General features: G+C 31.5%; 1 protein-coding gene across 3 annotated transcripts in view; it reads right to left on the bottom strand.

Annotated features, from left to right (window-relative positions):
* The window catches only part of Grip (Glutamate receptor interacting protein), a 237814-nt gene that overhangs the window by 43262 nt on the left and 177456 nt on the right, over window positions 1–17096 (bottom strand). Inside the window, exon 1 of one of the 3 annotated variants that reach the window (XM_089701176.1) lies at window positions 8567–8712. The exons of the other annotated variants lie outside the window; for them this stretch is intronic. Coding sequence (XP_089557302.1) covers window positions 8567–8648 — 82 coding nt within the window. The 5' untranslated portion in view covers window positions 8649–8712. Of the gene's footprint in view, window positions 1–8566; window positions 8713–17096 lie in introns of those variants that run through there. 3 annotated transcript variants of the gene reach the window in all.

Genomic DNA, 17096 nt, shown 5'->3' with positions numbered 1-17096 from the left:
TCGCTTCGAAAATTAGCTATTATTTGTCGTAAAAAGTAAATGACAAAAAAATGTTATTGTGGGTTATCCATAAGAGATAGACATATACCATCGCGGACTTTTCTGTAGACCTTTTCAATGTGTATAATACTTAGTACATTATTTTGATAAAACTCGTAGGGTTCAGCCTGCGTTTGCAATTTAAGCGGAAACAATGTAATTTTTTACGACATCACATTAGAAACCTCAAAAATAACAGTACTTCTCCACTATTTAATAGATGTTATTATACATATAAACCTTCCTCTTGAATCACTCTATCTATTAAAAAAAACCACATCAAAATCCGTTGCGTAGTTTCAAAGATTTAAGCGTACAAAGGGACATAGGGACACAGGGACAGGGAAAGCGACTTTGTTTTATACTATGTAGTGATAGTGAAGCGGCTTAAAAACTCCATTAACGATCTATAAATATCCAATAGTAAGACCTAGATTAACTAAAGCCAAAGGTTGATTACGTCCGTCTAAATGTACTTACTGATTTCATCTGACAGACGTGTAATGGACACGCCTGTTTTCTTTCATGGTGCTTCGATTTAAAGACGTTATTAGGCGGCTTGTTCACTGTGTTGCGGAATGTTTAAAGGGCATTATTTTTAATTCAGGTTTGTGTAACGTTGGTATGGTGTATGTATTGATAGGAATAATTCCTATCAATATATACATAGGATCAGTGTTTGCTACTATCTATACTAATATTATAAAACTGAAGAGTTTGTTTGTTTGTTTGAACGTGCTAATCTCAGGAACTACTGGTCCGATTTGAAAAATTCTTTTGGTGTTAGATAGCTCATTTATCTAGGAAGGCTATTTTATCAATAGGGCTATATATCATCATGCTAAGAAGGGAGCGGAGCAATGCGGGTAAAACCGCGCAGCACAGTTAATAATGTAATAGGTGCTGTTACGTAGTCTTTCAGTTAGTCACCTGATTATTCCTTTTGTATTTGTTTAAATATTGTTATTATTCAATTTTTATTGTTCGTAGTTGTTTTTATTTCCGTTTTAAATTCTTTCTTCATCCCTCTTTATAAATGTGTTTCATAGCTTAAGTTTTAAGTATTTTGTTGTGTAGAGATTACCTCAGAGCATACCTACACAAATTAAATAATAGAAACAGTTTATTCGGTTTCGATATATTTTAGACAAATGTAATGTATCATTGCGTAGTTCAATATCCAAATTAACTTAAGACAATAATATATGATATAATTAATAAATAAGAATTCATTCGAATAAACTAAAAATCTGTAATATAAATCTGTAATCATTGTAGCTTTGTCCCACTCACGCTTATCTCAATATTTTAAAGAGTAAAAGAGACGAGGTTAATAAATTATTCAAAAATGTTTTAAATATATCAGTGTATGTGCCGCCTTAACTTGGTATTGGAAATGGTTATAAATATGATAATGTGTTTTCTATCGAAGAGCGATTTTTCTTAGAAAAGTTGTAAGAGAAAATACCGCAGAGCGGATACATATACGTTCGAATTGAATTATAATATTTTTATGTGTTTTTTTTATTTAATCAGATATTCAAATATTGTATTGGATATTCTGGGAAAGTGTCAACATTCTTCTAAAAGCATATGTGGTAATTTGATAGTTTTTGTTTGGTTAGGTTAGACTTGGTTATAAATACGCAAATACAATTGAATTACGACCTATTTGTACGTAAATAAAGCGAAGAATAATATCTTTATTTGTAAACAACGTCTTGTAAACAAAGAGGTAAAACATAACATATCAAGAACAGAAGAAGCCTTATTGTTTATTTTTTTACAATAGCTATATAAACAAGAATGTTTAACGATTTTTCATAATGCTGACTAAATGCCGCATTTATTTTTTTATCTAATAGATTCAACAAATCAACATCTTAAAAAATGTAGTCCCATCTTTTTTCAATAACAATAATTGTAAGGAAGAAACTACAGCTTTTTAGTATCCTATAGTTATCCATCTAATCAACAACCTCCATTTTTTTGAGAAGTTACAGTTCGATTCAAACTTAATGGCGGCTCGGAAGTTAGGTGCAGGTGCGAGTGCGGGTGCGCACAGTTCCCACGTCCCGCTACTATCTAAAATTGTTTTCTGTGCATCGTACGATCTTCTGAGCCGCCATTAAGTTTGAATCGTACTATAAATACAGTTACTTCATCCAAATCACAGTCGCGTGATATAATTACAATCAAGAACGTAAAACGTGTCTGTCCAAACACCGTAGCGGATGGAACACGTGGCCAATAAAAGACCATGTTTACAAATATATCTAAGTCTATTTAGTGTTGCTGGGTTACGTATGTGATGGCGGGTGCATACAGAGCGAGCAGCCACGCGAAGCACACAGTGTGAACGTGGGTCGGCGGAGGAAAGTGTGTACGTTACACAATATTTATTCTATATTATATCAGTTCAATTAATAGTAAATTAGGTATTATTTTAAGTACAAGTATAAAATTGATCCAACAATAAATTAATTAGTGCAGATTTTAGAGTAGATTTGGTTTAGATATTACGTAGTTTATAAACCAATATAGTTTGGGGATACAAATAGTTTGGGAAGAGCGTTATGTATATGAATGCATGCTTAATGCTTTTTACTGTAATGTCTATTCCATATACTATTTTTTAGAATAGAGAACTGTGCTAAAAATAGACAAAGATTTGGTTAAGATAACTCAAACAGAAATAGCTAGCGACGATCACACGAACTTTCTCCTTTTATAAAATGAAGTAGCTCGTATAAAAGCTGAAAGTTTCTGTGTGTGTTACACTGAAGGTAATCTACTTTGAAGTTTGGATCGCAAGTTTACAAAGATAGTGAGTGACAGATAGAGAGTAAATAAAGTAGTGTCGGTGTGAGGATACTTAATAAATGATTGTATAAGACGTTTTAATCAAGAATTAGGAAAGAAAGCGAGCAATTGAATGAATAAATGAGTGGTAGGTTTTATCTATAGGACAATTAATTTATTATTATTATCTAAAGATGAAAACAAACAATTGCCAAATTCGTATAATGTCCTACTAATATAATAAATGCGAAAGTTTATGAGGATGGATGTATGTGTATGCGTGCATGTTTGTTACTCTTTCACGTAAATACTACTGAATCGATTACTATAAAATTTGTCACAGACATAGAGGGTAATTTCGATTAACATATAGGATAGGTTATATCCCGGAGATCCCATGGGAACGGGAACTATGCGGATTTTTCGTTGAAAACGCGTGCGAAGCCGCGTATATATTATTATCTTATAAGTTTTAATCAAGAATTGTGGAAGGAAGTAGTAAGTAGGTTTTATAAAATATAGGACAATTAATATACGTAAACAACATACGAAAAAACAATTACAAAACAGTATAATGTTCGTAAATATTCTTACAACATGGACCGGACTAAATCCTATTTTTAGATACACGGATATAGACATAAAGAACGCCTACAAACAGATAATTTGTGTCTAAATAAGGATCGTTTTTATAAAAATACAGGGAATAATTAATTCAATATCAGTGACATTTTATAACAGAATTTTGCCATTTATACGGAATTTCTTTAAGTAATCGACACCTTAATAAGTATTCCGACCTTATAATGTGACCTTTTTTTTCCAGGGATTTTTTTTTTCCAGGAAATTTATTTTTCTTTAAGTTTGAAATTCTGGGTAGAATTATAAATATTTCAGGATAATTTTCACACACGGCACGATCTGATCCCATACTAAGCTTTCGCGTGTGTTATGGAAACCAGATGGCTGATAAACATACATATATCATTTTAAATAAATACTTATATAGATAAATAAATAATTCTCTGCTATTTCTGAATTTAATTCAATATACAAAAACTTAAAGGATATTACCTACGCACACTGTAAAATGTAGAGACTATCCACTACTGAACACAGACCACTCGCCCTTTTAAACCGCAAGTTTTGTCAAGATATTTATTTTCTTAACAAAGGTAATGTGTTGCCCTTTTTTAAATATGTATCAATTTAAGACTCTATATCGCAAATAAAGAAAATATTTAAATAAATAAAATAATCGTATCACAATTTTCTCCACTTCAATGACTTGATCGATTTTATTAATATTTTCTGTGTAACTTTTTCTACAACATTTTTTATACTTTTTTCTTAGGTGACAAGGGTCATGTCCGTGCAGAACAAAGTTTCCTGGGTCAGCTAGTTATTACTACAATCATATTATATTATGTAAACTAATAAAACAGCCCCACACATGTGTTAACCTCATTATGCTTGTTATAATTATTTTAACATAAATTCTGATAAACTCATCACTGGATGAAAAATAATGTCTATTAAAGTCATGGTGTGGCGTGCGATGATACAATAAAATACTATTTATGTTGATACATTATATAATAAAAAAAAGACGTGTGGCACTCGGGTACTGCCGCGGTAAAGCTATTGCATGCTATGCCTTCAAGCCACACCTCCGCGCCCATCGGAGTGGGGAGCGTGAGGTTTTTCGTTACGCAATTTCTGCATTCGGTCCCCGCGCTCAAGGCCCGCGATAGAAGCTATGCAATAGCTTAAAAGCTGTGCTCCGCGGTTTTACCCACAGTGCTCCACCCAATGATATTTTATGTATAGATACGTTATATACTCCCAATATATCCAAAAAAAATGCTTCATATGCAGTGTCAGGCACACACAAATACAATTTTCATTTTACTTAATTTATTACATTGACAGACTGTATAAGAGAGATGGCTCTAATAAAATGATATAAATAAAAAAGACAAAGATAGTTTGTCACTTCCGCGCAGGTGTAAGCAAAAGTCATAAGAATTCACCAATTAAATATAAATAAACAAATAGTTGCCATGGTAATTGGCATAGATTAACGACACAGAAGGTTCAATGTTATAGATGTTAGGTTTCCTGCACAAGTAAATAAATGTGACAATTTCATTTACTATTTTATGATTATTATGATGTCGTATTAAAATGAAAAAAAAAATAAAAAACTTTTTTGGAGATATAACTGTATTAAATATTTATTACTAGCTGTGGTGTTCCGTGTTCGTTTTCGATCATCATCATTTCACCCGATAATCACCCACTGCTGAACATACTGCATATAGTCCTCCTTATAGAACTCAATAAGGACCGATCTTACGCTATTCGTTTCAAGGCAGTTCCCGAAACCCGTACAAGGTCATCACTCCAACTTGTAGGATAATTATAATAATAGTGGTGCCTAGATGAAAAAAAAAGGATGAAATAAAAGAAAGGATGAAGCCTTTTTTATCTAAAACACAAATAAAATTTATGTTCAATAGCTATTTACAGAAAAGCAAATAGCCTTTTTCGTCAGCAGCGATAATCTTTTCTTCAATGTATACGTATATTCAACATCATTTTTGCAATCAAACATTTTTACCATCACGATTTCATTGTATATAATAAATAGATATATTTATTGTATATAATAAATAGATATATTTGTTAATTATATGCACTGTGTGGATTTAAATATAAAATTAAATCAAGTATTTACCCAAATCGAAATTAATAAAATAACCGTTCTATTTTCAATAATCGTATCTACATGATAATCTTTGAACACAGTGTACGCTAGCTTTGTCACACTAGTGATTGAAGCAATGTTTTATCCCTTTCATTATTTCAATACACGTGTCAAGCAAGTGTCATTATTAAAGAATTGTAAATTGTTATTTTTACTCTTAAACTGTAATAATTTAATATATTTTGCTGTGATATGATATTCCTTTATCTTTCTTTATTTTTTTGCACGAATACGTGCACTTTCTGAACACACAGGAAGGCATTTTCGACAACTTTAATGTACCTATCGGCACATGCGCTCACTGGGACCGGTGACAATCTGACTGATTGCATTGGTCCCAAATAGGACCAATTCACGGAATCAGTTTTGGTGCGTTGATGACGTATCTACCTCTTGTTTCTATATATAATATCATTGGCTCCACCTGATCTTAGCGTGATGATATTATATTGTTTGTTTGAACGCGCTAATCTCAAGAACTACTGGTCCGATTTGAAAAATTATTTCGGTGTTAGATAACCCATTTATCGAGAAAGGCTATATATCATCACGCTAAGATCAACAGTAGCAGGCAACAGGAGCAGAGCAATGCGGGTGAAACCGCGGAGCACAGCTTGTAAAGAATACTTAAATGTTAATTATCGAGATTTAAATTATGCCCTACAGAATAACAACAAATAAACCCATTGCTAAAAATATAGAGCTACCTACATTGATATAACTTGTTAAAAGACAATCACATTTAATATACGTCATAACCCTACGTATTTCAAAACTTTCTGAAAGGTTTCTAAAAGTTAATTAAAAAGTATACTTTTAACAAGCTCTTACCTCCAACAAGGAAGGATATTACTAAGTTTTCGACTTATCCCAATATAAGTTTGGTAACTCGGTAATTGGAGCACTAGTGTCTCCTACAGAATATCTATTCAAAGGTTGAAAATGTACCTTGATGAATAAAATAGTAAGTTGAAAATGAAATAATGATTCATTAGTATAAAGTAGGTTATTATTCTTCATATTTAAAGAAAAGGAGCATCGAGGATAGACCAGTCTTAGTTGTAAATATTTTTTTGTAATAGGTAATTCATTTTAATATGACAAAAAAAGTTTTTCCTCTTGTTGAACTAAAACGTATCCTCAACCAATCTTAACTATAAAACCCTGATTAATATCCTCAGGAAGTTATACATAAGTTATACATAAATATTAATTGATTTCCTATACCGGTTGTATGATAGAAACATATTTCTCAGTTTTCAATCTTTCTGAATAATTAAAATATTTGTAAAACACTAACCTTTGTTCAATGAAATAATTTATTTTAAAATTTAACATTCAACAAGTTTCATTTGCGCCAAAAAATTCGATTACAGTTATCAAGTTTAGTATAGACTAATTTTTAGTCTTGTGTGATAAATGTTTTGTTTAAATTACTCCGGTATAAAACAACGAGTGACTACTTTATGTCCTCTTCCATAAAAGTACATTCGTAACTGGATAGTTATATGGCATTGTCAGGATTATCTTCATTATTACGACGGTTGCCATGGCAACGCTCTGACTCCCGCATATATACGTTTAGTTAATCCTAAGTTCAACAAAGCACTTGATTAAGCTGAGTTTATCCAACCTTCTTTGATCTTTCGCGAGGGTAGGGTATGATTTAGGGGTAGAATACATTCTTTAATACATAAAGGCGAGATTTCAATATATTTTTGGGTACTCATCTTTATTTGGTGAGACGTTACCACAATGTGTTGAGCATTTTGAACCACGCATGTAGAAAGAGCTTTCTTTCTTATTTTTACTGGATTATTGGAAAATGTTTGATGTGAAATTTTGGTAAAGTTACTGTGTTAGTTCTATATTAAGATGTAGATTTTTCTTTTAATGCTTTTAAGTGCCAACGTTCAACTTTTATATATATTAAAAATGCCTTAATTTGTATAATAAATTACACAACTCAGTTTTATACATAATATAACTTTGTTTTAAATAAATAACCCATCAAATATATACTCTACCTTTCCACACATAAAAGCAAAAATAAAAAGAACGGAAACATGACGAGCGGTTGTTGATAAGTTCAAGAATAACAAAAATATAACGATATTTGTGCCAAGAGAGATATCCGTTTTGTCTCATCTGTGTCTGTTGCTCAACTAATTAACTTAAAAATATACTTTACTGTTAAATAGAATTACCTACATAGAAAATAGTATCCCTACTTAATATTATAAATGCGAAAGTAACTCTGTCTGTCTGTCTGTTACGCTTTCCCGCTTAAACCTCTCAACCGATTTTGATGAAATTTGGCACAGACAATCTTTAGACCCTGAAAAAGAACATAGGCTATCTTTTATTGCGAAATATGTACCACGGGCAAAGCCGGGGCGGACCGTTAGTTACTTATAATTTTTACATTTAGAATAGTTTTGTAGAGCTTTCTTGAATTATTATAAGTTATAAGATATTATCAATATAATTATAGGGTTTATTTTTTAGATATTTCGCTATGAATGTTACCCTAATCGCTATTAACCGTACATTTATAATGTACATAAAATTACGTATTATATACATATTTTAATTATATTAAAAACATGTAGAGCTTTTAAAATTCGAAGACATTTCGTATAATATACATGTAAATAATATTTAAGATGGAAGATGAAAAGCTCTATGTACATAATATTATGCCCTATGTACATAGAGCTTTTCCTCTTCTACAATTATAAGCACGCAAGCATAGTTAATATAATAACTAGACTAGCTCAAGTGGCATAGTAAATAATCGAACATCTCAGTATAATATATAGTTTTACAAGATTGCAAAAAAGTAAACCAAATCTCATATCACTTATCAATAGACTAAGACAGTTAATGTCATTACATACAACTGTATACACTTTGTTTACAAATGTTTATTTAATACACACTTTAAAAACTTACGTCGATGCTTCGGGGTTTTAGGAGGCTTCGATTTAACACCATAACAATACACATCTCTCTGTTTCACTTTAAAATTGAACATTTCACATCACAATCCCGTCGGCCATGTTGCATACGTGCGCACGCGTCTACGAACGTCAGACTTGTGTTATATATAGCTTTTATAAATACTCTGAGTTTTTATTTAATAGTGGGACGAGTGTTCGGGTTGTAGTTTTGTAAGGAGGAATGAATGGTGAATCTGTTTATCTGTCTGTATTATTTTTTGGTTTAAAACATTTATTTCTCAAAAAGATAATAAACAAACATGTTTACTCGCTTAGCGTTGTACCTAGTAAGTAGTTTATTTATATTATTACTAGCTTTCCGCCCGCGGCTTCGCCCGCGTTTTCAAAGAAAAACCTGTTCCCGTAGGATTTCCGGGATAAAACCTATCCTATGTCCTTTCTCGGGTATCAAAATATCTCTATACCAAATTTCATGTAAATTGGTTCAGTAGTTAAGGCGTGATTGAGTAACAGACAGACAGACAGAGTTACTTTCGCATTTATAATATTAGTATGGATGTTGTTGCGATACTAGTCTTAATAAGTCAATGAATGTATGAGAAAATAGCGTTGCTATCTGAAGCTATAAAATGATATATATAACTGTTCATTGTTCAATGTAAATCACTACATAGTTTAAAACATAGTCGCTTTCCGTTTTGTTAGATTTATTTGCAAGAATGAAAGAGTGGTATGTTTTTTAACTTTCGTTGAAATGGTCAATTTGGCTATTGTAAAATATACGAGTGAAATAAATAGACTCAAATTTTATCAAAATAATACCTTCACACTACATAGTATAAAACAAAGTCCCTTTCTTCGTCCCTATGTCCCTATGTATGCTTAAATCTTTAAAACTAAGCAACGGATTTTGAGCGGATTTTTTAATAGATAGAGTTTCAAGACGAAGGTTTTAGTATATAATTTAGGTATTAGGTTTTAGCACAGAACTATATCTCGATATAGTTCTGTGGGTTTTAGTCAGGGCGAAGCCGCGGGCGGAAAGCTAATAAAAAAAGAATTATCGAAATCGGTTCAGCCGTTATCGAGTTATGCGCTTACCAACACATTTTGCGATTCATTTTTATATATAAGAAGATTACACAACTCAATTTTATACATAATATAACTTTGTTTCAAATAAATAATCCATCAAATATATACTCTACCTTTCCACACATAAAAACAAAAATAAAAAGAACGGAAACATGACGAGCGGTTGTTGATAAGTTCAAGAATAACAGAAATATAACGATATTTGTGCCAAGAGAGATATCCGTTTTGTCTCATCTGTGTCTGTTGCTCAACTAATTAACTTAAAAATATACTTTACTGTTAAATAGTATTACCTATATAGAAAATAGTATCCCTACTAATAATATTATAAATGCGAAAGTAACTCTGTCTGTCTGTCTGTCTGTCTGTCTGCTACGCTTTCCCGCTTAAACCTCTCAAACGATTTTGATGAAATTTGGCACAATCTTTAGACCCTGAGAAAGAACATAGGCAACCTTTTATTGCGAAATATGTACCACGGGCAAAGCCGGGGCGGACCGTACATTTAGAATAGTTTTGTAGAGCTTTCTTGAATTATTATAAGTTCTAAGGTATTATCAATATAATTATAGGGTTTATTTTTTAGATATTTCGCTATGAATGTTACCTTAATCACTTATATTAACCGTACATTTATAATGTACATAAAATTACATATTATATACATATTTTTATATACATATATGAGCTCTATGTACATAGAGCTTTTCCTCTTCTACAATTATAAGCACGCAAGCATAGTTAATATAATAACTAGACTAGCTCAAATGGCATAGTAAATAATTCAACACTCTAGTTTATAATCAAGATTGCAAAAAAGTAAACCAAATCTCATATCACTTATCAGTAGACGACAGTAAATGTCATTACATACAACTGTATACACTTTGTTTACAAATATTTATTTAATACAACTTACGTCGATGCTTCGGGGTTTTAGGAGGCTTCGATTTAACACCATAACAATACACATCTCTCTGTTTCACTTTAAAATTGAACATTTCACATCACAATCCCGTCGGCCATGTTGCATACGTGCGCACGCGTCTACGAACGTCAGACTTGTGTTATATATAGCTTTTATAAATACTCTGAGTTTTTATTTAATAGTGGGACGAGTGTTTGGGTTGTAGTTTTGTAAGGAGGAATGAATGGTGAATCTGTTATTTATCTGTCTGTATGTTGTTGCGATACTAGTTTTAATAAGTCAATGAATGTATGATAAAATAGCATTGCTATCTGAAGCTATAATATGTACATAATATATACATAACTGTTCAATGTCAATTACTACATAGTTTAAAACATAGTCGCTTTCCGTTTTGTTAGATTTATTTGCAATAATGAAAGAGTGGTATGTTTTTTAACTTTCGTTGAAATGATCAATTTGGTTATTGTAAAATATACGAGTGAAATAAATAGACTCAAATTTTATCAAAATAATACCTTCACACTACATAGTATAAAACAAAGTCCCTTTCTTCGTCTCTATGTCCCTATGTACCTACCTATGCTTAAATCTTTAATACTAAGCAACGGATTTTGTGCGGTTTTTTTAATAGATAGAGTGATTCAAGAGGAAGGTTTTAGTATATAATTTATTAGGTTTTAGGCAGGGCGAAGCCGCGGGCGGTAAGTTAGTTTGTTATAAACGTTACGTCGTCAACTTTGTTTACATACATTTCAAATGTAGCGCGGAAGCTTTTCCTAATAATTTTATTTTTACCGAATTAACAGGCCTGAGCTATGGAAACGGTGTCATTCTCTAAGTTTAAATCTATATCCGTATCCAGTCATACGTAGGTATTCAATATTTATTCATCAGTGTAGACAGAAAACAGAAAAATTCCCTGGCAGGCATTTTCATATTAATTATAAAATTATTAATCGATAGTCTTTTATAAAAGTAATCGTAAATATACCAAACTCTTCTTAACGTAATTGCATTTCCAACCCTTTATATTATAACTAAACAAGCCCTTATCCTAGTTATTAGCTAGTAAAAAGCCGTGCGTTTTATCAGGTAAAATATACAAGTTAGAATGTACCACTATAAAAGCACTATTATGCTAAAAGTTGGCTTTAAACGCGGCCGCCATTCCGTGGAACAAGTAAAGTTTGTACAATGTTCAGTGTTACTAATTACAAGTTCATCTCACGCTAGTGAACGTTATTGTAACTAATTTTGAGTAAATATGATACTTACTGAAACACTCGCTTTTTGAGTGGTAAAGTTTTGATTATTTTTGATGTGGTGCAGTCAAATTTAAGTTTATAAATCATATTATTTAGAAATTTTATTGCAATATGTGTATTGTGTACCCAGACTAATATAATTATCTAGGTATTTATAAAAAAAAACGAGTAAGGAGTGAAGGAGTATGTAAAAACATCAATTATAAATATACCTACGTAAACATTAATTTAGATGTATTATCCTGCATTTATGGGTAATTGCAATGGTTTATTTACATATTATGTATAATAAATATACATATAATAACATTCTTTATTACATTTTCAACAAATATTGAACACATAATCATCTAACTTGACGGTAACAGAGCACCGCAGACATGTTTATTTTACAAGATTTATTTAACGAAAGGAAACGTAATAAAATCTCATAAGCTGTACAAAGAAACAGACAATGTTTACGTTTTGTTACTCTAATGAAGATAACGTAACAAACAGAGAAGCTTTTTTGTAATGTAGAACTAATACAACTTCAAACATTTCCTTCCTAACAGGTTGCATGGTAGAGATTTCTATTCAGCAATAAGGCTGATTTTCGTACAAATGATGCCTTTTTGTAATATTGTTCTTTTTTGCATTGACCTTTCTTGTTTGTACAATAAAGTGTTATAAATAAATAAATAAATATGTAGGTACCTAATATGTAGTTATATTCGAATATCATCGTCTAGTCGCGAATTGAAATCGTATATTTTTTACACGCTTTATATTAGCTTCACCTGTATGTTTGTAACCGACTTCTTTGGGCGCGTTTTTGACCCACTTTAAACGGCCAGATTTCGTTCAAACTTCGTAGATTTATTGAGGAACGATAACAATACACTAATTTGATAAAATTTTCTATTTTTTAGTTCGGTTTTCTATAAAAAGCGTGTTTTTTAGATTTTTTAACTATTATTATTATTAAGGATACTAACTTTAGCGCGTTACTTCTTCCGTGATAGACAGTCATGCATGTAATACTCCTGATTACAAAATATTTCTGTGGCAAATGTTATATAGAACCAATCAAATGTGAAAGAGTATATTTTTATAAACAAGTAACAAAATATTATATCCATTATCACAAAATTTCGCATTTCTAATAGTAATAGGCCTTCACAAAAAAGCATTTGTTTAGTTTAGTACGAACGTAACTAAATAACAAATATTCTTCTTAAATTCCAGTAAATTCACAATATGTATAAAACACCCAGATATTCCTTAAAACAATAGAATATTTTTTCTGAAAAGAATCGAAACTATATAATATTATGATCCCGGTGATTAACCACTGCACCATCTGTAATTTTCTTCACTCCATGACATCCAACGCTTCGTCAACTTAATTCAAAATTATTTCCATGAACATAACAGACTTTGTTAACGTTAAAGTCATTTCCGTCAAAGTTTTTAATATAAAATTTAACTGGACCGTCGATTGGGGAAGTTTTGAAATAACGGTGGGAAATTCTCGCAAGTTTAACCTCCTGAGACCCAGGATTTTTTTCTCTTTCTTTTTTAATAAAAATTAGCTGTATCTGTTCTAATGCAATTATAGATATTAAAAAAAATGGTAAAAAAAATCTTTCGTGGAAAACTTGGATTTTCTTTATGTCATGTATATATTACAGGGGGTCCCAGTTCCAAGTGTATTAAGTTTATGAAAATGAAGAAAAACTACATGTTTTTTTAGTTATTATATATTTTTAAACTTGAATCTAAATATTTATTATTCTATCCATTGTTCTGTGTCTATTTTTTGTACCTTGGTTCAAAGATAGGTATTTATAAGGGTGAGAAAGGACCAGTTCAAGTATTTTGCACGGGCGCGGCGGTGTATTTATATTGTCACGTCCACCTCTAGGTCTTATTTCTTATCCATCCTCTCGGTCAGCCTCCTCTTATGCTTGGTCCACGTCATGTGCGTCCCCGAGATGGTCTGCCAACAACTGAAGATGACATACATAGTGACGATTCTGTTCTGAAATGACTCATACTCATTGGACGAATGGAAGAAGAATCATTTTCTGGTATTTGGGCGGCTTCATCTGTATCATTTGGGGGATTATCTTCATCTCAAACATTTATTTATTCAATAAGACTTCTTCTAAAAGCAATTTGGAATCGTCACAACAGTATTAACATTTACCACCGATTCGGAAAGCAGTATCTATGGAAAAGAACCGGCAAGAAACTCCATAGGTCCATCATATAGGTCAATATTTGACTCATCCAGGTGTTGGTAGATCTCAGTATCTTATAATCCTTGAAAATAATAATAAAATCTGTAACATAAACTAAAGAATGTCATATAGGTAATACATGGGGCCCTAGTAACCAATACCAATTTGGCAAGAATTGAGACCAAATGTCTTACCAGTATGACATAGAAGAAAACATTCATATTTTTCACAAGTTTTAGATTTATCTTACAAAATAACTATTGCGGTTGCAGAAATAATATCTATTATCATTAGATATACAAAGATATCCTGCATTATACGAATGGTTCCACTAGAAATGTAAGATTACTGACCACGTGTTTGTCGTCGCACAGCCACCGTCAACTTCGAAATGAGAATACTTCCAATCACTGTCACTTATAAAACCAAAAACCGTTTAGTATAGTGGATGACATACCACTACATCGATTTGAGGTATTATTCCCGCATATACGCAAAAGATGGCGTTGAAATATTTTTGTATTGTTTATGTAATATATATATGACCGCAGGCCCCAGGAGGTTAATGTATTTAGAAATATAAGTTGACGGTTTTAAAAATGAAATTTAATGTAAGTAGTTGAGAAACGCCCCTGTAGTGAATTAAGATGGACCATTGGGGTGGTGGTTATAATAATTCAGTCAATTAGCTGCATAAATATTTTAAATTGATTTCTTAGAGCTTTTTATACATTTTTGTCTTAAAATTTGTTTAACGGTGTATATTTGGGACTCACACATAACGATCAAATATTTAAAATAAGTGTAGATATTTGTGTCTGAAAAAAGAGAGATTTAGAAAGATTTTTAGTACATCTGACGAAGCACTTGATTTGAAAATTTTGAACAAAATGTAATTGTTAGAGTTTTTGTTTATAAACAAGCTTTCTCAAACCCACTCCTGCCCACACACAAACTAAAGCCCTTAACTAAAAATTTAATTTACAATTATATTTCAAGAAAGTACCTACCCACTGGAAGCCATATTAACCTCGGATTAAAATTATTTATTGAACTAGACATATTTAAGTAGCGCTTATGAATCGTTTAAATATATAGTTTAATGTTACTAAAACTTATTTTATAACAACAATGTAATTTGAGCGAATCTCTAGATATAAAATATATTTTTTGCGATTTTTTTATGAAAACATGGACAAAACAGTACGTTCCAACTTGTGAATTAACTATAACTTATAAAACTATATATATAACTTATAAAATAATTAGCAATCTCAACACACATACGAGATAAAAATAAAAGGAAACATTTATAACAGTGACTGTATTCCTCTTAATCCCTAATTAAGGAAAAAGGACAGGAAGTTTTGTATCCAGGACTATATTTATTATTTCTATTGTTACAATTTAGGATATATTTGTACCGGAAAACGTAAGTAAATGAGATAGAACGATCAGTTATAAAACCATCTAAGAGCCACAATGAATAGAAAAAATACATTGAATCTAAATGAAAGAAGTTGTATTAAATTTAACTTTGGGATTAAAATGAACCCACGGAACTGGGATTTGAAGCCCAGGTGGGTAACCATCCCTTAAAGTAACATTTAATTTCGTTAAACAAACAATACAATTTACTGATAGCTATAGTACCGTACATCATGGTTTCCTCCATTTCGTATTTAAAAGCAGATGCATCTTTTATTTGCTATGATTTATTTTGTTCATTTAAAACCACCATGCATTTTGCGATACACTTAAATTAGTGGCATAGTTACATTAGATTTCTCATATTATTTGGGTCACTCGCAGTGATATTAGCCAGTGTATTTTATTGACGTGCACGGTGTAACCAACTGACATCCAAACTGTATAAGGTATGTGATATTTGCATAAATATTTTAATAATAGTAGCAAGTAATAATAGTAGTAGTCTATTAAATGGCCTAATAGCGCGCAATAATCGCTTGTGTTCCTGAAAGTAGAACACGTTAAGATATCACGTCTTGTCTTGTAACTTTAAGGTTCATATTTTATGATATGTCAGTTATAAGTATATCTTACTTATTTATATTAGAAACAGACGCAGATTCTCTAGTATTGTAATCCATATCTCACCGCTTTAAGGCACTAACACATAGTCATTTAAAGATCCGGCTCGAAGGACCAGTGTAAAAATGTACCATACTCACAATAACAGCAGTTGTAAATAGATAAAAGCGCAGACTTATTAATGTTTGACTGTTTTCTTTGAATATTAACAAAAATATTGTTAAGACTTCCACTTGGCAACTGTGGCTTTGACTTACAGACCACTCAATCTATTTTCGCCTATTTCCTGTGTGATTCACGCAGGGCTCTGGTTATTTAAACTGCGTTTCATTCTTCACAAATCAACTTGACCGAGTTTTGTATAATGGTCTTGATTTTTTTATAATGAACGTAAATCATATGTTTATTTTTTAATGAACAGTTTTGCGTAGAAGTGTTTTTATGAATATACAATACCTGGTATTTATAATATTCAATTATAGGTTTTGTGCCAAAAATTATATTGTAATTTTTTGTACGGTTATGTGTCTCTTTGTAACATAAAAGTTATGTTAACAACTGAATATTTCACTCCTTTAATTAATTAATGATTAGGTATTAAGGCGCCATACTAATTACGGAAAAATCTAAATGCCAGACCATTGTACCGTGAAACGGCCATCTCTATAGGGTATGTAGTTGAAAATACGACCAAACTATACGCCCAAACTATACGACCGGAATGGTCCACGGATACGGGCGGCATTAAGTACGTAATTAAACTCTACCACACGTCCGGCTATTTGACCTGAAGCTGAGAGACGGTCCAGAGCGGAATGTACGGGGCGGTATTGTGTACGGGAGAGACGCGTTTCTTGTTTAAAATCTGAATTTAACTCAGAATATTTCGTTTGGTGTTATATGTTAAATGGAAATGTTTTGAAAAATGTAAAGTTTATAATATTGCATGTTATA

The sequence above is a fragment of the Colias philodice genome, chromosome 11, assembly GCF_061535455.1.
Source record: "Colias philodice isolate Cphi_HAF_F1 chromosome 11, ilColPhil1 Martin Lab GWU primary, whole genome shotgun sequence".
Taxonomy (NCBI): domain Eukaryota; kingdom Metazoa; phylum Arthropoda; class Insecta; order Lepidoptera; family Pieridae; genus Colias; species Colias philodice.
The sequence above is the reverse complement of the archived record's forward strand: the minus strand, read 5'-3'. Positions and strand labels throughout refer to the sequence as shown.